The sequence below is a fragment of the Centropristis striata genome, chromosome 11, assembly GCF_030273125.1.
Source record: "Centropristis striata isolate RG_2023a ecotype Rhode Island chromosome 11, C.striata_1.0, whole genome shotgun sequence".
NCBI classification, from domain to species: domain Eukaryota; kingdom Metazoa; phylum Chordata; class Actinopteri; order Perciformes; family Serranidae; genus Centropristis; species Centropristis striata.
Window position 1 is genome coordinate 12,143,051 of NC_081527.1, and position 19,659 is coordinate 12,162,709.

At 37.8% G+C, this 19,659-nt stretch overlaps 3 protein-coding genes across 4 annotated transcripts; 2 read left to right on the forward strand and 1 right to left on the reverse strand.

The window, feature by feature from the left end:
* Positions 1-807: 807 nt before the first annotated feature.
* On the reverse strand, positions 808-11,295 carry LOC131980828 (protein ABHD8-like). Of its 2 annotated transcripts, none has more exons than XM_059345134.1 (5): positions 11,166-11,295; positions 4,705-5,534; positions 4,442-4,612; positions 4,060-4,276; positions 808-3,119 (listed from the first exon to the last, which is right to left on the reverse strand). In XM_059345134.1, exons 2-5 carry the CDS (start codon positions 5,523-5,525, stop codon positions 2,919-2,921), a joined length of 1,410 nt encoding a protein of 469 aa, XP_059201117.1. In that variant the 5' UTR covers positions 5,526-5,534; positions 11,166-11,295; the 3' UTR covers positions 808-2,918. The 2 variants fall into 2 exon arrangements, with proteins under 2 accessions (XP_059201117.1, XP_059201116.1); XM_059345133.1 differs by lacking the exon at positions 11,166-11,295 and adding an exon at positions 9,094-9,723.
* A 77-nt stretch (positions 11,296-11,372) lies between these two features.
* Positions 11,373-13,240, forward strand: mrpl34 (mitochondrial ribosomal protein L34). The gene is made up of 2 exons (XM_059345135.1): positions 11,373-11,533; positions 12,599-13,240. Exons 1-2 carry the CDS (start codon positions 11,478-11,480, stop codon positions 12,915-12,917), a joined length of 375 nt encoding a protein of 124 aa, XP_059201118.1. The 5' UTR covers positions 11,373-11,477; the 3' UTR covers positions 12,918-13,240.
* A 2,679-nt stretch (positions 13,241-15,919) lies between these two features.
* Positions 15,920-19,597, forward strand: LOC131980360 (DET1- and DDB1-associated protein 1-like). Its single transcript, XM_059344591.1, has 5 exons — positions 15,920-16,251; positions 17,189-17,269; positions 17,425-17,476; positions 17,699-17,760; positions 17,878-19,597. Exons 1-5 carry the CDS (start codon positions 16,243-16,245, stop codon positions 17,980-17,982), a joined length of 309 nt encoding a protein of 102 aa, XP_059200574.1. The 5' UTR covers positions 15,920-16,242; the 3' UTR covers positions 17,983-19,597.
* The last annotated feature ends 62 nt before the right edge of the window (positions 19,598-19,659 follow it).

Here is a 19,659-nt window from a genome sequence, read left to right on the forward strand (position 1 = left end):
CTCGGATTTTGTTTACCACAACACGCATGGGACACGCTCAGCCAATCAGAGGGCGGCTCTGATGGCTCGTCGTATGATGAAAACACTCTCATCTTTTTGTAAAGACTAAATATTAACCTAATATTAACCGGACCGATATGTTAGGAAGACAGAATATCTAATAAAAAAATAAAATTGTTAAAAAAAGAAGAAGCAAAATTATGCCCAAGGAATTCAGAATTGATGCTGTGTTATTTCAAATATACAGTCATGGAAAAAATATTAGAACACCCCTTGTTTTCTTCACTTTATTGTTTATTTTAATGCATGGTACCACTAAAGGTACATCTTTTTGGACAAATATAATTATAACAACAAAAATAGCTCATAAGAGCTTAATTTAAGAGCTAATATCTAGCCATTTTCCATGGTTTTCTTGATTATAACCAAAATCATTATCAAAACCAAACAAGGGTGGTCTAATAATTTTTTCCATGACTGTATATGAGTAATGTATTAGTTGTGTTTGTATTTATACTGATCACAAGGTTATTAGTCTAAAATGTAATTTTGGTATCACATTGACATTGATCAAAACTGAAGCTACATACATTAAATATTAGACATTATTACAAATTTAAGAAAGAGATACAAGCTTTTTTTTAAATTTAAATATTGAAAAATAGTGCTAACAATGTTGTCACCTTTGTTGAATTGATTAAATTAGAAGTTAATCTGAAAATATTCATTGTGTGCTGTTACATCCACAACTTGATGAAGGAAATCAGACTACAAACAAACAAACAAACAAACAAGCAAAGTCACCTGTAGACTGTGAACATCAGTTTTTATTTCATGCCAGGAAAGGCACATTCATACACTGAATCCAACTGTTTCGATAGGCTATATAATGTTATATGCATCTACATTCAGGCAGTGCATATATTATGATTCCCATGAATAAATGCAACAACAACATTAACACATTTTTTTTGTTAACCACAAAAAGATATAGCACATATGAGCACTGACAATTTGTATATGCACACTTTTAGCATAAGAGGAAGTACATGTGCACCCTGTAGTCCAAACGGTTTTACTGACCTTTCACACCAAAAGGAGACATACAGTACATTGCATCAGCAGCACTTGTTGGTTTTTGGAAATTCCATAGAGAATATATCATGTTTTTGAGATGCCAGTGGCGAGTCATCTTATTTCCACTCTCTGCTTTGTTCCCGTTGCATAAGACCAGTCATGTTGCATCAGCATCCTGTCAAAATGCATATATAACAGACCAGCATGGTCAGTACAAACATCCCTCTTTTAAGGGGACTTTCTCCTTTGGCTGACTCATAGTTGTTTTATTTTTTTTTTTCAAATCACCTAACAGCTTTTGTTTCTCAGAACTGTATAATCTCAACAGATACGCACTGTCAGGGAGCATATTAGACTGTGCTTTTATTCGCACCTTACTGTCCCACTATGAGACAAAGCAGCACCCATGAATGAATGTCTTTCAGTGAGCATAATATTTCACTCATTGTTTCCGTGAGACACTATTAGATAATAGGATAGACTGGAGAGTAGTACTGGAGGAACACACTCAGCAGCTTAAAGCAGTCAGTACAACCACGATTTGTTATGGCAGTTGCTGTTTTTTCAAAAAATAAAGGCAAAAATAATAATTACACATTAAAAAGAACACTTATTTGATTAGAGAGAAGTGCACAGGGAATTTTTCAATATTAGAATATATTGCAACTGTCTGACACAACCCTCATACTTTTCATATTCTGAACTCATGCAGGGCCTCGGTATTTTGTATCCTTAGGATATTATATACTATTGCAGAAATGGCTGCTAGAATAAAGGAGGAGAACCTTTTGGCATCCGTGTTTGTTTACATTTGTTTTAGCAACCAGTTCACATAAATCTCTTATTGAATATTACTTAATCTTCATGCAACTATGATTCGATGAATTGGTTACATTGTGCTTAACACAGATGCACATAGCTTTTTCGGATTTAGTTTTTATATTAGAATTCAATACATGAAAAAATATATTGCTGTTTATTTGGAAATTGATGAGCCAATTTTATTGACAATAGCTGTCAGTCTTCATGTTTGAGATGGTGTACACTGCACATTGCATGGATGTGGTTAATAGGTGGCTGGATGCAGGTGAACAATTAAATTTTTAGTTAAGTTTCTTCTTCTGGCATAATGTAATTTATGTATGCATGTGGTGCAGTTATTAATTACATTTTGCATGAACATCGGTATATATTTACTTGAACCCATGTCACGCTTCTATCCAGTCAGTATTTAGAAATAAACTATTCTTACCAGCATTTCAACTTAATTATAAGCTGTCATCATCATTCTGGCAAATCAGATCTGTATTTCTTCAATTCACTACACATCATTCAGCCAGTTTCCCACTGAAAAGCAGATGTGAGATGGGCCCAATGATAAGTTAATAATCATTTCGTAAAATTGAAAGGAAGCTCTGCTGTACTTTACAGAATATTCAAGGTGAGGGAATTCACACCATTTTATGGATTTTATGCTTTTTGCATCTTGTAATAGTCAGTTTTTCACCAGAGACATTCTCACACAAATCACAAATGGACATAGTCCTTCAGGTTTTGTGTCAATTTGCACACATGACGTGATGGAGCACAAACTGGTATCAAAAAGCGAAGCGGTAACTGACTGTGTATTTGCATCCATTCCTCTCATCTTTATATTCCTCCCATCGTTCTCTAGTCGGCACCATGCCTAAGTCCTGCTTTATCTTGGAGCACCAGTGGCCGTCCTCATCCTTAAGATGTGGCCCTGTTTATAACAGCTCTCAGCCTGGGAGCAGCCTTAAGAACACATGACACAAAAGGCCTTCTGCTTGGTTCCGTATTAAAACTAGACTCCTCGTTGGTTATTTGTCCACAGACTTATTGCTTTTCAGCGTGTGGAGAGTGTCACTGAGAGCTGTCTCTGTCTTGCGGCTGTCTTTTTTGGACATATCAGGCTCCCACAGAAAGAATTCGTGGAGGAGGGTGTTGACAGTGTCAGGGCACTCCATCATGACCATGTGGCTTCCCTCCTCGATGACTTTAAGGAATGCAAACAGAAGGATCTAGAAAAGAAGACAAAATTAATACAGAACATTACAATAGGTTACACTTAGGGCTGGGCGATATATCGATACAGAAAATATATCAAGATATTTTTAAATGTGATGTGGAATTCGATCATATCGCATTTATCGATATAGTTCAATTTTTTTTCTTTCTTTATATATAAATGCTGCCCTTACTAGGGTTTGTCATATTTAGTTCTTTTGGAATGTTCGTTATTCTTTTCTCATATAAATATATTTATTTCAGAAAAAGATTGGACTATTTTATTTCTATAGGCTTCTAGTTTTTTTTTTTTTTTTAATTTAAGACATTTTTTTTATCTAAATGTGCACTTTATGGAGCTTTGATTTAAGAAAAAAAAAGGTGTCCTGTATTTATATTCCCTTAATTAAACAGTTTCAATACAACTACTTGTGACATGTCATATTTGGCTTTGACTTTGACTGAACATTTGCTCTCACTTTGCGATAACAATATCGGAATATATATCATATATCGACCTTCAGCCTAAATGTATCGGGATATAAATTTTTGTCCATATCGCCCAGCCCTATTTACACTACATCACAAACAAGACATTTCACATTTAATATCAGATGACGCTGGTTAGGTTTAGGAAAATACATCATGACACTGTTACGCTATGTTGAATGATGTTACATAAAGCAACAATGCCGGGACATGAGTGGGACACAAACTCGGGTCTTTAAGGATTTTGTGTTGTTCAACCCATCAATCATCCCTCCCACCCGCCCTAAGAGGTTTTTCTCATTCTTTATACTATAGCTCCTCATTTTCTTCTCTCTCCCCATCAGAATGACTACTGCCATTGGAGGTCGGCAAACAACAAACACAAATATGGAGCGTAACAAGATGCTTGCAAAAATGACCTACGCAGCTGTTTGGGGGGTGAGGACGGTCTGGAAAGTACATTACCTCTGCCATGCGCTGGTCCTCATCCATGGGCACAAACTTATCACACATGCCATGAACCAGAAGGATGGGCACAGTGAGCTCGGCATGGTAGACCTCATCCCCCTCGGGCCAGTACTGGCCACTCATCATGGCTCGCAGGACAAACGGAGACACATTGAAGGCATTGCCCTGCTTCAACAGCTGCTTTTCTTTGGCACCCTGACGGGCAAATCCAGCTCTGAAGGTTAGAGAAGAAAATAAGTTATTTTAAAGTTTTCTATTTCCTATTTCAAATGTTTAGACAGCAACAAGTGATATCCTCTTGTCAGCAACAAGAGAAAGTACTTTGATGTGTCAGCATCTCTTGTGTCAATTTGGGCACCATGCAAATGCAGATTCTTACTTGAGGAAGCTCCAGGCCAGACAGGGTGACAGACAGTGCAGGACACAAGATGGCAGCTGGAAGATGGAGCAGAGGCTGGGCTCCAGAGCTGTGGGACCCCCACCATTGATCATCACCACCTTATGGACCAGATCAGGATATTCATGGGCCAGGAAGGTGCAAAATGACACTCTGGAAGAGATGAGATGGGTTCAGCATGTTAACAACAGTTAGATAGATCAATGGTAGATAATTTGTAACAAAAGCATGTCACACATCCTCACCCATATGAGTGGCCAATGAGAATGTTACGTTTACGAGCATATCTCTTAAAGATGGCACGAAGGTCCTCTGCAAGAGCATAAAAAGTATAAGCTGCTGCAATCTGCGGGGCAGTGCTGGCTCCATGACCCGCCAAGTCGGGTGCAATGACCTCATAGCCCAATCGAGAGAAGAAATCCAGTTGGCTTCCCCAAATGTCCAGAGAACCTCCGACGCCGTGCACGAAGAACAGCGCAACGTCCGAGTGTGTCCCTTTGCAGCTTGAGATCACCCTCTTTGAGTCAATTTGCACTGTGCGCTTTGGCTTGCGACGGCGGCGGCGAGGAGGTGGGGCGGGTTTCTGCTCCCCCGGGGTAGGAGGAACTAGAGGAGGAACAGGGTTAGGGTCTGGAGAAGAGGGCATTTCTTTGTAGTCAGCCAGTTCCACCTCTACTGTGCTGCAAGGCTCCAGATCCCCGTCCTGACACTGCAGGATCTCAGAGTGCAAAACGTCACCGAGATTCTCAATCACAAGCTGGCCGTTGCGGTAGACTGTGATCTTCCTCTTGCAGTGGACACTGCTGCCGCTACTGCTGATGTTGTAATCCTCTGGAGAGTCATCATCACCATCATCACTATCTGTCTTTTCCTTCCCAGCAATCTGCTCTTCCGTTACAATCGGCTGACGCTCGGGGACGATGTGCCGCACTCGCAGAACTCTCCCAGGTTTCACCTCCACAAACTCAAAACCATCAGAGGGTTCTGAGGACTCCAGGGGCAAGACCAGACTGGCAGCCTTCCCAGTCAGGCAGCACAGAATCCCTTCAGTGATGCTGGTCAACATGGTGCCTCCCTGAGGAAAACAATCACACAAATACAACAATCATCAAGCGGATGCTTAATTTGAAATATAATAAAACAAAGATTATTAAAAATGGGGGAAAATGGAAAAAGTGTCAATTTTGTGACCCTTCTCTAGCTTTTCACCACTCATTTTTTTTCTCCCAAACATGTGCATTATTAATGTATTCCTTAATGTCAACAGTTCAACAGGAGAAAAAAAATGTGTCAGCTTAGTTACTATAACACTGGACCCAAGCTGTTTCCTAGCAACCTAGTTACAATGTAATCCAGTGTTGAGTGAAATAAACACACAGAGAGCGAGCCTGCTTTCAGTTCAACAGGCTCCAAACTGCTATGCAAATTCAACACACCATAGCCATTGTAGGTGCAGCACCAGCAGACTTAGTAAAGATACACTAACACACTCACCTGACTGAAAAAGCAAAAACAAAATTCAGTTCCAAGTTCATAAACAGACAACGTAAAAACAATACTTGTGCCGTGCTACGGTTTCAATGTCAGTGACAACTAACCTTTCACATGTCATCCTAGACGTTTTCTATTAATAACACCTCCTTTTCACATGGTCAGAAGCAGGATATATATAAATAGAAACACCAGTCATATGGCTTGACTGTGTACATGCTTGGGGACTGTATGTCTCATAACAGTATGATAGCAGTGTTTCAGGCTATAGTGCTTCCAGTGCAGATCAGTGCAAAACTATCTTTGTTTTCCTGCCCAGGTCCAGGCACGACTAAATTATATTTTGGCAGTTGTGCAGATAAAGTATCATTAGTCGTCACGTTTTATACACACAGGCTGGTTATCTCTAGGAAACAGAGTGGGAGAAGTCGCATTGATATGGTGAGGCTTTTGTTTCCTGGTTACAGAAACTGAGTGCAATATGTCACTGCAGACAGGGAAGATTTTACATTACTGCTTACTGCATATCACAATGTAATAGGAGACCCCCACCGCCCTGTCAGATGAACTCTTGAATCCCTTCATCGATTCTCAACGTTGATCTAAATGTATAACACTATTCATTATGTAAGAGATGACACTGTTCATTTTTGTATACAATTAAACTGTTTATATTTAGGTTGGTTGGTTGACTACCACTACTACAATACTATTACTACTACTACTTGTAGTGAAGCTGAATATTTCAACTGTTCCTTTTAGTGATTATTAAAACTTTAGTTAGTACCTTTCATGATATTTCACCTCTTTAGCAATTACGTTTAGCTACTAATTTCAACTGTTTATCTATTACTTTTAGCTCATTGTTGTAACAGTTTATTATGTATTCTTAGCTATATCGCAACCCTTTATTTGAGCTATTTTTTCAGCTATTTCAAGCATTTATTACTTTAAGCTAGCTAGCACAACCCATTATCCATTACTTTTAGCTTATTATTGTAACTGTCTATTCAATACTTTCAGCTATTTAAACCATTTATCACTTTTAGCTAACTATCTCAATCCTTTATCCATAACTTTTAGCTTATTATTTGACCTATTTATTCAGTGCCTTCAGCTATTTCAACCATGTATTACTTTAAGATAGCTATCTTAATCCTCTATCCATTACTTCTAGCTAACTATTTTAACAGTTTATTGAGATTTTTTAGCTAGCTAACTCAACCCTTTATCCATTACTGTTAGCTTATTATTTGAACTGTTGATTCAGTACTCTCTGCTATTAGGCCTACCATTTATTACTTTTAGCTAAGTATTTGAGCTACCGGTTTAAACTCAAACTATTTTTCCTGCACTCTTACAGAACTACTGTATTTATTCTAGGCTACCAATAGTTGGGATTCACTGGCACAGCATACGACATACAGCTGTGATCATGGCTTCAATCCTATGCTTCAATCATGGTTCCTACTTGAATTAATTAGAATGTATAATATGTTGACATCTTGAGATATTGCTGAGAGACTAAATGAAACGAATGGCTAGTTATAAATTCACTTTAATGTGGTGAGTATATAATCATAACTGTGACTTGTGGAGATTTTCTTTTGTTATTTTATCTTTATCATGGATCCATGTTTTTGTTAGTATATATTTTTTCCAGATTAAAGTCCAATAAAATGTATATATTGGAACAAATAATGTCTAATTACTTTTAATCCACTTCATATGCAGATTCTTATTCTACATATATCCATTATTCATACACCATCGCTGTAATAAATTCATAACAAACAGGTCATTTGTCATAGTTTCTTGGTCAGAATCAAAGTAAATGCTTTAACAACCTCTTGGTTAAGGTAGATTAATAAAACAATTTTTAACGCATTATGCTTTAGCGATCTGGCACTCCAGTGATGGGGGGGAAATGAGCTGGTTTTCCTCACCCTATATCTGCAAAGAATGGTTTATGTGTGCATGAGTCTGTGCACGTGTGTGGTGTTGTTGTTGGTAGTCGGATGGTCTGAAGGTCAGAGCATCAAGTGCTATCCAGTTACACCCTGGAGCCAAGTGAATGTTGACTGAGAGGTCAGTCTTGCAATAAACATCCAAATGAAGCATCAGCACATCACTGCATCTCTTTATCATCTCAGAAATCCATCCAATATCTCTCAATTTTCTCTGTAATTTTACTACGAACCGATCACCTGTGCCACATCAGCTACAAGTGTTTCATGATAAGGTAAAGGTGTCCACTGAGGAAAGTCCTTGAATTTGTGATAATGGTCGAGCAAATTTTGACAACAGCAGAATGTCACATAATCTATGTCTGGATGATTTAGATACAAAACCTCTTTTTAAAAAAATAACTCCATCATCTCTGATCCGCAGCTCTCTCCTTCAAATCAGAGCTTCTCTTCGTGACCTACATCATTCTACGCGGTCAACCAGGATTTGAATATGGCTGCAGGGAGCGAGTGGACCAGTACCCGAGATACACAAACCCTAAAGTCAAACATGCTGAAGGTTACTCATCCATGTGAATTATTTGTCTGCATTGCAGAATATGTAGGTCGATATGTCTGCCAAGTCTTACAGTAACACACATTTGGGACATAGTGTGCTGCTCTATTTCCACAACACACGATACAGTACGGTGCAGTGATATATGCGCATCAAACGCGCATATTTGCAAGAATTAGACCATGATAACCTTATTTCTGTTAATAAGGCCTAATGCACAACTGACCTATAGCTAAGATGGTTCTACACACCTATGACGCCAGAATATAAAGCCATAAACAGGAGTAGTAGGATATACATTTCAATAATTTGACATACATCATTGAGCAGCCTATTGTTTACGCATGAAAATACACAGCAAGGGGCATTTTACAACGGTGCCACATAGGCCCAATTAACAGCGTCACATCACAAATAAATAGGATTAATAATATGTTGCAGTCTGGTGCGGAGGGCCATAATTGCTGCATGTATATTATTGATGGATCTATTATTTTGATCTGTCACATAACAAATGCATGCAGTCGCTGTGCAGCTGTTTACTGATGCTGGTGTCTATGTGTTGCACAATAAACATTAGCTAATTAGACAACATAATGCAATAAAAATTGATTCCTTACCTGCAGAATTACTGATGATTAAGGGTGATAAGAAATCTGCACGGACAGATGAGGGCCGTCGAAACTGAACAGAGAAAACGCAGCATTTGGTGCAACAATTTGTCTACGCTATAGATGCTGCAAAATAGTAAAAGCCTCTTATTGGCCTCATTAGAGTGCTATTACAGAACGCGGAGGGGCTTGGGCTGATGATAAAGCATGCATCCGTAAAAGTGTGGCAATTGCATCTCAGTAAAATACCCATAATGATACTAAACAATGTTTTTTTCTCCCTCAGCATCCACTGCGCACTTACACCAGACCCTACCCAGCCCTGCTGCCCTTGTATCCGCAGCAGCAGCAGCAATGTTCGGGCATTTTCGCTGCGGAGTGGCAGTCAGGAGAGCGAATAGAAGACAGCTGTACATCCGGAGGAGGCCAATGGGAGAGGCTTGTTTCCTTGTTGCCAAGGCTGACAGAAAAGCAAAATGCGCGGGAGTGCGCGCGTGCTTGCGACCAAGGAGAGTGAGAGCAAGGATTTAAAAAAAAAAAGTGCAGCTAATTTTCTCCATACAGAAAAACATACAATCAGGTCGTCATGTGTGATCCCACATCTTAGACTTTATACCTTTAAATCAACTTCACATCATCATCATAAACTGACACCTGAAAACATGTTATGGCAGTTGCTGCGTCACTGAAGGCAGATATGACCTTTAGCCAATTAGATGAAGATGTGCTCTGTCCCTGTGTTACCCTTCAACTCACATCAACAAATTGGCAGTACTGTTTGGGACAGTCCGGTGCCTGTCACGGAACTGCCTGCAGTGACGTTACAGGGGCGGAGAGCCTGAGAACCAACGGTTGTGTTCTTTCTTAATGTTTGGTGGCAAATGTAAACAACAATTACAGCTCTATGTTTATGCATGGCACACATTAGTGTTGTAATTAAATGGTTCAGACACCGGTTAGACCAATTAACAGGTTGCCCTCCAAATCTGCACACAAATTACATTGTAGGAAAAGGCATTTTCATTATTGAGCCCAAAGGACACTTAAAATGACAACACATATAATATACAGGTTTATTTCAGGTGTTTTGACAGAATTATTGAATGGCAATCATTATCTCGAAAACACTAGCCTATATTTTTTTCACACCTTATCTTCTCATATACAATCTACCTATTGCCATATAATTCAAATAACCTCAGTTTATATTATGCACACACTTATTGTCTCTCATCAGCATGCTCATTAAAAAAAACAAAACATATCAAAACATAACCCATCAAATCAAATATGTGTGAGGACATCCCTGCAGAGGCATAGAGGGGCTGGTGTCACATGCAAAAAAAAGGTTTTCCCCCATGCACTGTGTATTCTTACAAGGGCAATGACAGGATGTGAGGCACACTAAATGTTATGATACACATGAGTGTTTCAATGACCAACTGAGAGGATTAACATATTGTTTTCATTAATTTCTACAGTAAACCCCAATTAGTACATTTATTGTAATCTACAATGCTATCTATGCCTAAATTTAGTTCCAGTTTCCAATATTATTGCTGTTTGGTCCATTTTTAAGATTACGATTAAGATTACGATTTCCTTCATTAGTCCCACATCGGGGAACTCTCAAGTGTGACATCAGCAAAGTGGATAGCATAAAACAATAAATAGTAAACAGCAGTATAGAGTAGAAATATGGCCAAATAAGCCATTATAAATATAATTAAGTATTAACAATTTACAATATAAACAAGTAAAAATATAAAAAGCATTAACAATTAAAACTAAATACTTTAGGAACATTATATAGCCTACATGTAGACAGAGAGTCAGCATTTGGATACGAATCATTGCACAGAGTATTGCACATATAAATTAAATTATAAAAATATTGTACTGTGTATATAGTGCAGAGATGATGGCAGTCAATTTTTCAATGGTAAATAAGGTATTTACTGGAAAAAAAACTTTGTGTGCTCAAGCTTGAATAGGGGTATAGTAAAGTATATGATACTTGTTTACCCTGAGCCTTAACTTTCAGGCATAGCGTTTGTTGGGCTGCATATCTCACTGCTTACCTGGTTTAGTATCTACGTCTCTTTCTGTCTGGCAAACACTCAAGTTAGAACTGTTTCCGTTGCCAGTAAACGACTTTTTTGGGAAAGCATGGATGTTTCCGTGGATGCATCGTCAAACATGGGTGATACGTGCTTTCAGCGTTTAACCTGAAAAACGTTCCACAGGGCACTAAAGAAAAGTCTCCCAGCAACAAGCCTTTCTATTGGCTGCACAGTCTGAGCCAATCATCTTGCTCTATATACGCAGGCCGACCGGCAGACCTGTGACATTCACTGTTCTCATGTGTGTGTCAACTGTATAAATATCTAAAAATGAACATTATACGGTCGTCTTTTTCCCGTCTGCGTGGAATAACCAGTTTCACCAGGTAACAGAGCTTGTTTGTTTTCATGCTATAAGTTGCTATAAGTTTCATGCGATATGTTTCCAAGCAGCGTGGCTAGTTAAGGTTAGCTAACGGTAGCTACCTAGAATGATATTTGGTTAGGTGAGGGTATTATAGCTTTAAAAGAGTTCGTATCAACATATCATGACGACGGTTTTTATGGTGTATGTAGGCAGTATTTGCTTTAATTGTTACAGCATTTCTAATGTGAGTTAAGTAAGCTCTTTCCTATTTGTACAAACATTTCACCGTTGTGTTGATAGTGGACCCCAAGGCATTGGATCCATGCAGAAGACTGCTCCACACATTACAGCTTGTTGTAATTGTGTCATAATGTTGATATTATTACATTATATATTATACAATGCCACTTTTAATTCATGTGCAATATTACCACCTTACCTCTAAAACTCCTGTGCAATATTACTTTCAATAACATTAACACACAACACATTAACAATAGGGTGGTTTCATAAATGATCAATTATTTATGTATTTGTATTTGTTTATTTAATCTATTTATTTTCTATTTTTTTGTAAATGTGTATTATGTAAATTTGTATGTTTAGGGGAACATTTTTTAATTGAGTAGTGGAGAAGGGGTAGGTTTAAATAAGCATATGCTTCATCCTACTCCTTTTCGGACATTTTGCGTTCACATTATAGCTTTTGTTTTGACTATTGCTATTTTTGTTTTGATATTTCTCATTGGATTTGTTTGTTTTTCAGTTTACTTTGTTGTGTTACTCGCACATGTTCGAAATAAAAAAGCTACACTAAATTAATAACGTGCAGTATTACTTTTTCAATAGCACTGCCAATATTACTCTTCTATTGTAGTTAACTCTTTTTATGAAATGTTTATTTTATTATTTTGTTAGACACTGCTGTTAGCATTGTTTGTATGTACGGATGTATTATAAGCATTTGTTGTAACTTTTAGCAAGTTTTGGCACAAGTTTTTCCTGCTGATTAATGAAGTTCTATCTTATTTTATTAAATAATAAGATATGTTAATAATGTTTTTAATCTGTGATCTGTCAACAGCATTCCCACAGGGAACCTTGCAGCATCTGGCAACACTCACCTTCGATTATTCAGCAACTGGACTTTGCCCAGAGCAGCTGTAGGACCTCAAATTTCCAGATGTGGGCCACTGTCTTCACAAGCTGAGGGTTCAGGAGTGTTCCAACAGCTACCGTGGCAATACCAGCAGGTACGGACAAAGAAGAGAGGCACAGAGTATCAGCCTAAGAACCTCAAACGCAAGAGGACGCACGGCTGGATCAAGAGGCTCAGCACAAAAAGCGGCATCGAGGTGATTCTACGGCGCATGTTGAAGGGACGGAAATCTCTCACACACTGAAGGACCCTGTTGGAAAACCTGCAAGACTTTGGAAAAGAGACAGTGGCTCAGAGATGCAGCCCTGGCTCAGGGTCCTCAGCAAAGACCTTGTGTATTGGGTTAACTGGTGATACTGGGTGTGGGTTGGGTTTGGCTTTCCCACCTTATTAATTATGGGCAGGAGGATGGAAACCAACCCTTGTCAAACAAGTTGCATTTGCTTTGGGTTAAAAGGAGCCTGATAGTTTCATCCAGTTATTTTTGATCTGAAAAGTTTTGTTCATAATCATTAAATGTTATCAGATGTGACTTTCTTCTGCTTGTGTAACTGAATTTGACAAAAATGTTTATTTAAAGATTGTTGTCATCTTAGTTGTTCTGAAATGGTTAAACAAATTCTAGTTGACTTGGAAATAAAAACTACCCCTGCAGAATGTACGTGTATATGTGACATAACAAAAAAAAGTGTTTGCTCTTTGTTGTCTCAGAAGGCAAAGTTTTGACCTTCAAACTTGCTGCCATCTACATTATAACAAAGTTGTAGTTTATGCAACTGAAGGCTAACAAATAATTCACACATGTTGTTCATGAAAGTCATGAAATTTTCATTCATGAAAATGTTTTATAGAAGTATTATTTTCTTGTATTTGATTCCCACTTAATCAGAATTTTCCATTTGGTTCAGCATGAGTTTAAAGTTAGTTTTTGATATGAACACTCTTTTAGTTATAGATTGCTGCAAGTTGTATAGATAGATAGATACTTTATTCATCCCCATGGAGAAATTCAGGTATCCAGCATCAGCTAACAATACAGTGCAGACAAGAAACACGATTAAAAGGTAATAAGTAAAATAAAATAGATGGACAACAAAAAGCCAGTGGTAAATAATGAAAGTCAGTGGAAGTGTTATTAAAAAAATGATATATATATATATAAATATAAGACACCATTTGACATCAAGACACAGTAAGTAATGTCTGCATTGTATATGAACAAATAAACAGGCTTTAATGAACAACCTGATTAGTAGTTAGATCAGATAGATACTTTATTTATCCCTAGGGAAATTCAAGCATCCAGTAGCAGCATTCAAAGATACATTGAACGTACACTATACATACATTAAAAATAAACTTAACCTATAAATAATTAACCCATTATAAATCAGATTTTACATTAAGTCAGTAATTAGAGTTCTAGAGTAGGTGTTGCTTTGCTGTCAAATCTGTAAAACCTTAAAGGGTTATCCTCAGGAGGGCATTTACAATAATTTTTGTATAATTTTTTGTATAATAATGCACAAACTATCCCTTTAATCCTCATACAGTTTCTGAAGGAGGACTCTTAACTGATATGTATAAGTTAGAAGAGGCAGGTAGCAATGGTGGAAAGTAACTATGTACATTTACTCAAGTACTGGACTTAAAGTAAAATTTTGAGGTACTGGTGGTATTGGTACTTTTACTGAAGTAAAGGATCTGAACACTTCTTCCACCACTGTCTTTTTTACTTCTTTACTTTTTTTTTTACATTTATTTTTTGTCTTTCTTTAATTTTTTAATTTTAATTTAATTTAATTTAAATGCATGCGCGTCAGTTTTCGCTTCTGCGCATGCGCGCTTTTTACGTTTCTGCGCATGCAGAGAAAGCCGCGCATGCGCAGAAACGCAGAAAAAATAATTAGAAAAAAAAAATGTAAAATGTTTTTTAAAAAAATAAAAATGTATTAAAATAAAGAAAGAAAAATAAATGTAAAAAAAAGTAAAGAAGTAAAAAAGACAGTGGTGGAAGAAGTGTTCAGATCCTTTACTTCAGTTAAAGTACTAATACCACACTGTGAAATGACTCCACTCTGCTCATTTTAACTACCTAATAAACTTTTAAGTGGTTTAATTTATAAAAATGGGTAATCATTTTAAATGTATCATATTTTTCATTTTAAATCTTGACCTGAAAAGTAAGTAAAGCTGTCAGCTAAATGTAGAGGAATAAAAAGTACAATATATGTCTCAAAATGTAGTGGAGTAGAAGTATAAAGTTACATAAAATGTGTACCTCAAAATTTTACTTTAAGTCCAGTACTTGAGTAAATGTACATAGTTACTTTCCACCATTGCTACCTGCCTTTTCTAACTTATACATATCAGTTAAGAGTCCTCCTTCAGACACTGTATGAGGATTAAAGGGATAGTTTGTGCATTATTATACAAAACTTGGTACAACTATTGTCAATGCCCTCCTGAGGATAACCCTTTAAGTTTTTATTGATCGGCCCGTAGGTGGCACTGTGGTGGCAGTCTAATTTCATATTTGGTACCGTGGCCACACTATAACACTTAAGGCAATGAAATTCATAGGGGTAGTATAGACTGGCCCCTGTAACGCACACACCCCGACGGCAACCTCTCATTGAAAAATAAAAACTCAGTCAACCAAATAGTAAAGTGGTCTACCAGACTGATTGGTGAGCCACAGCTCAACGTGGAGACCTTGTACACAAAACAATTACAGCGCATTACTGGTTAAATTTTAAATGACAGTTCCCATCCATTGCACACAGAGTTTCAGCTCCTCCCCTCTGGGCGTAGGTTTACAATCCCTAGGTGTAGAACAAAAAGACACAAAAACAATTTTGTCCCTGCTATGCTTTGCACAGGTGTTTATTTATTGTTGCTTTTTGTATGTTTTTACTATTTCTATATGCATATATATTACTGGAAAAAGCTTCTTTTGTCAAATCTGTATTTTTACTGAGGCTCATCTCATAACTGCGAGTGGCAGCAGCAGTTGAGAGATACATGAATACGTTATGTACAGTACATGAACATAGACTGTATATAAATAAGTACATGAAGGAGGGCATGCAGAAAGTACTTGTGTTGTTTTCATCAGAGCTTCATGCCCCCCTCGTATTGGGAGATAGGTCTGTTACATAATCACTTCCTAGCCAATCAGCGCACTGCCTTTTCTCTCTCTTCACTGCTTAGCCAATGGGGTGCGTTGAATCTCAGAAGGTTGCCGCCCCCGAACAGGCGAACAACAAAAATGGAGTTGTGAACAAGTAGCAAGTTAGCTTCCAAAGGACGTCCAATTTCAGTTTTTTTTTGTTATTACCTTTACATGAGTGGAAGTTTCAAGCCGACTGAAGTGGCGTGATGCGATCGTATCGAAGTCACACGTAGTTAATGTTTTTATAGTAGTCGTAAGAAGCTGTCGAACGGGTAAACAAACCGGTATCTTGGCTACGACAAAGACAACAAGGCTTAGTAGCTAGCTAGCTAAAACGCTAGCATCTGCTCGTTTTCACTTTAGTTAACAAACGGAGAGCGTGACTCGGACAGAAATGGAGAAGGTAGGTTCACAGCTGCTTCTTTGCTTGGACATTTAGATATAGGTGTTATTTAGGTGGCCCTTCTCGGCTTCGATAGACGTGTTGCTTAACGTTACGTGGTTGTAAGCAGGACTTACTGTAAATACTCTGTCACTTAATGCCACATTACTGCCATGTTATCTAGTAAAATACAATGGGCAGAGCTACAACTACTACTAAGCAGCGGTGAAAGGTTTAAAAGGACAATATCGTCACGCGGTTAAAGTAATCACATAACTCATTTTTTCAAGTTTTGCAGGAAACACTAAACACTTCACCAGAAGTGTAACATGTGACATTTATTGATCATTTCACTCAAAAAAGATGTAACAAAGGATGGCTATTGGCATAGTAATAACACTGTGTGTAAATTATGTAACTTAAGAGAAATAAATGACTTAGGCAATTTTTAGAACATGCCTTTGTGACTTAAGCAAGATATGGTAACACTTTATTTTGAAGGTGTCTACATAAGAGCCACACAAGCCTGTCAGAAACATGACATGACAAGTATCATGAGCATTAATGTTACTTCAAAGTGTCATTAATGTTCATGGCACATCCCATGTCATGTTTATGACACGCTCATGTCACTCTTATGTAGACACCTTCAAAATAAAGCGTTACCATATCTTGCTTAAGTCACAAAGGCATGTTCAAAAAACAGCCTAAGTCACATTTTATTTTGACTTAGACATAATAAATCCGCTTAAGTCAAGAGGATGTAGGCGATTTTACCATAGGTGGCCGGCGTCATGAGGAGATGATTTAGGCAAAAAAATAAATCAATTTTGATAAAAAATGACTGAGGGGGTTATTTTAACAGTGTGACAATATTTACCTTTGAGTGAAGTACCACTACCTTTAAACTGTCCTTAAGTACAGTTGTTTATGTTCATATTTTTCTTTCTGCTCACAGTCAGATTTCCTGAAGGGACTGCCGGTCTACAACAAAAATAACTTCAGCAGGTTCCATGCAGACTCGGTGTGTAAAGCATCAGTAAGTCTTATTATTTCCTCTCAAAATGCCGTGATACAATCATGTTGTTTGTTCATTGTGTTTTGAAATTCAATACATTTTATCACATGGTAGTACTACTGTTTTTCTCTGAGATAATTCTAGCCAACTTATATTGGATCTCACTATTGTTTTAGAACCGCCGACCATCGGTGTATCTTCCAACCCGGGAATATCCATCAGAGCAGAGTAAGTGCATTGATTTTTGTAAATGCTTCCAGATCAATGTTGTAATGATCTCTGTTTCAGGGGTTCCATTAGCGGATATCACCTTCAGTTCTGTGTAGCCATTCCTCAACAAAAATAAATGAATACTCTCTAAGGGAACAGCTGATTTTTACTGCATTCTCACTTTCCTGCACCTTCACCTGGTCTCTCATGATGTAATCAGTGTCTGTTATCTCTCCTCAGTCATAGTCACAGAGAAGACAAACATCCTATTGCGGTATCTTCACCAACAATGGGACAAAAAGGTAAAAGGTTTTGTAAAGCTGGAGAAAGTTGGTGCTAACAACATTCTCTATAACAGTAGATATCCTCTCTGTTGTTGTTCATGGTTTGTTAAATGTCTTTCTTTCTTTCTTCATCAGAATACAGCAAAGAAGCGAGAGCCGGAACCAGGAGAGGGGGAGAACACGGCGCCTCCACGGAAAATTGCCAGAACAGACAGTCGGGAGCTAAACGAGGATTCATGAATTGCTGTGCTGTTGAGCCAGCAGAGACTGACTGATTAAAAACAAAAATGCACACACAGATGCAGAATATATGTTTGAAAAACCCAGGCCTTGACTCGGAAGCACACAAGGATTGATACACCCAGACCACGGCCAGCATGACATTAATCCCAAAAAAACATTGGTCTCAATGTTTGCATTTCACTTCAGATCTCCTCTTTAACCAAAAATATTTTTTCCTCCATTTATTGACTGCTGTCATACAGATTTTTTTTTAACTTCCAATACACCTCTGCCTCAGACTCCAGTATTTGTAGTTTAAATAACGTACATCTACCTCCTTATTCTTCAACCCCTCGAATTTTCCTTCACATATGCTCACATAGCTTTCTTTTCAACATGCAGCTCCTCTGCTGCTGTTTAAGGGTTTACAGCTGTCGGTATTCATACCATCTCTGAGATATGCACGTTTTAATTTAAGTCTATAGAAGTGGTTAAGTGGCATGCCATCATTAGGATTTTTTAGTTTTGAATTATGTAATGCCAGTGGTCTTTAAAATCTTATTTTAGCTCATCCTATGTGTGATTACTGTCGTTACAGTAACAAAATAAAACTGCATTGTGTTCATGTTTAGATTGAATCATCCATTCAGGGTTTGTTATGGACAGCTGCAGGAAAACACGAGTGCGGGAAGAGGCATTCTTCTGTTTTCTCCTGATGAATAATGACTTATTGCCTTAAAAGGAAGCGAGTGTGTTTTCACTATGTCTTAGAGTGACCCCCTTGGTTTACATTGTTGTTCAGGTGAAGAAATGAGCCACTGTTGTTAAGTTGAATGGATGTTAACGTGTCTATTAAGACATGTAAGCCAATACAGTCATACTGGAGGATGCAAACAGTTTTTGGACAGTGTGACCTGCAGATTTTGTAGCCATATTGCAAGTTTTATGCTCAGTAGTTTGAAATCATTACTTTATAAGCAGCATGTAACAGGTGCAGGCTACGGGTATGATTCAGAGTGGACTACTGTCAATCATTGTTGTAAATATGCCATCCACATTTGCTTAGATAATGGCTCATTTGAGTGATATTGAGGAAATGTGTTTTTGGATTTACAAGCTTTTGACCGCAGTGCTGAGTAACCACAGTTTGCATTTGCTGCTCATAAGGTTGGTGACACCTAATGTTTCACAAGTCTTGTATATATTTGTACAGTACGTCTGTTGTGATTGTTCTGACCCTTTTAATCAGGTAACAAGAAAACAAGTTGCTCTGATTTTGTCTTCCCCAGTTTAGCCATATCGTTCTTTCATTCTGTTTAGCCAATTTGTTCTTGTATGTCGGAGGGATACAAGCCAGAGTTTAGTCCATGCAAACAAAATGCTCACTTTGCTTTGCACCTTTAGAATCCTCACTTTTTGTGCATCTATGAAGAGTAATCTGCTGCAAATTGGGTTGGCAACATTTTCAACGATGCCTGGCATGAGTCTATTAATGTACATTTTTACTTTTGTAACATATTTGTCTTCAAAGATTACGGAGTATATGTGCCGTTGGGCTGCTTGTGTAAGTAGAAAACACACTGTAAGTTTCTCAAGTATGACTTTAAAGCAGAGACTTTCCCGGCTCTTCATAGGAGAGTGTGCTTATTCTACTTTTGACGTATGGTTTGTATCCATCACCTGATTAAGTTCTGA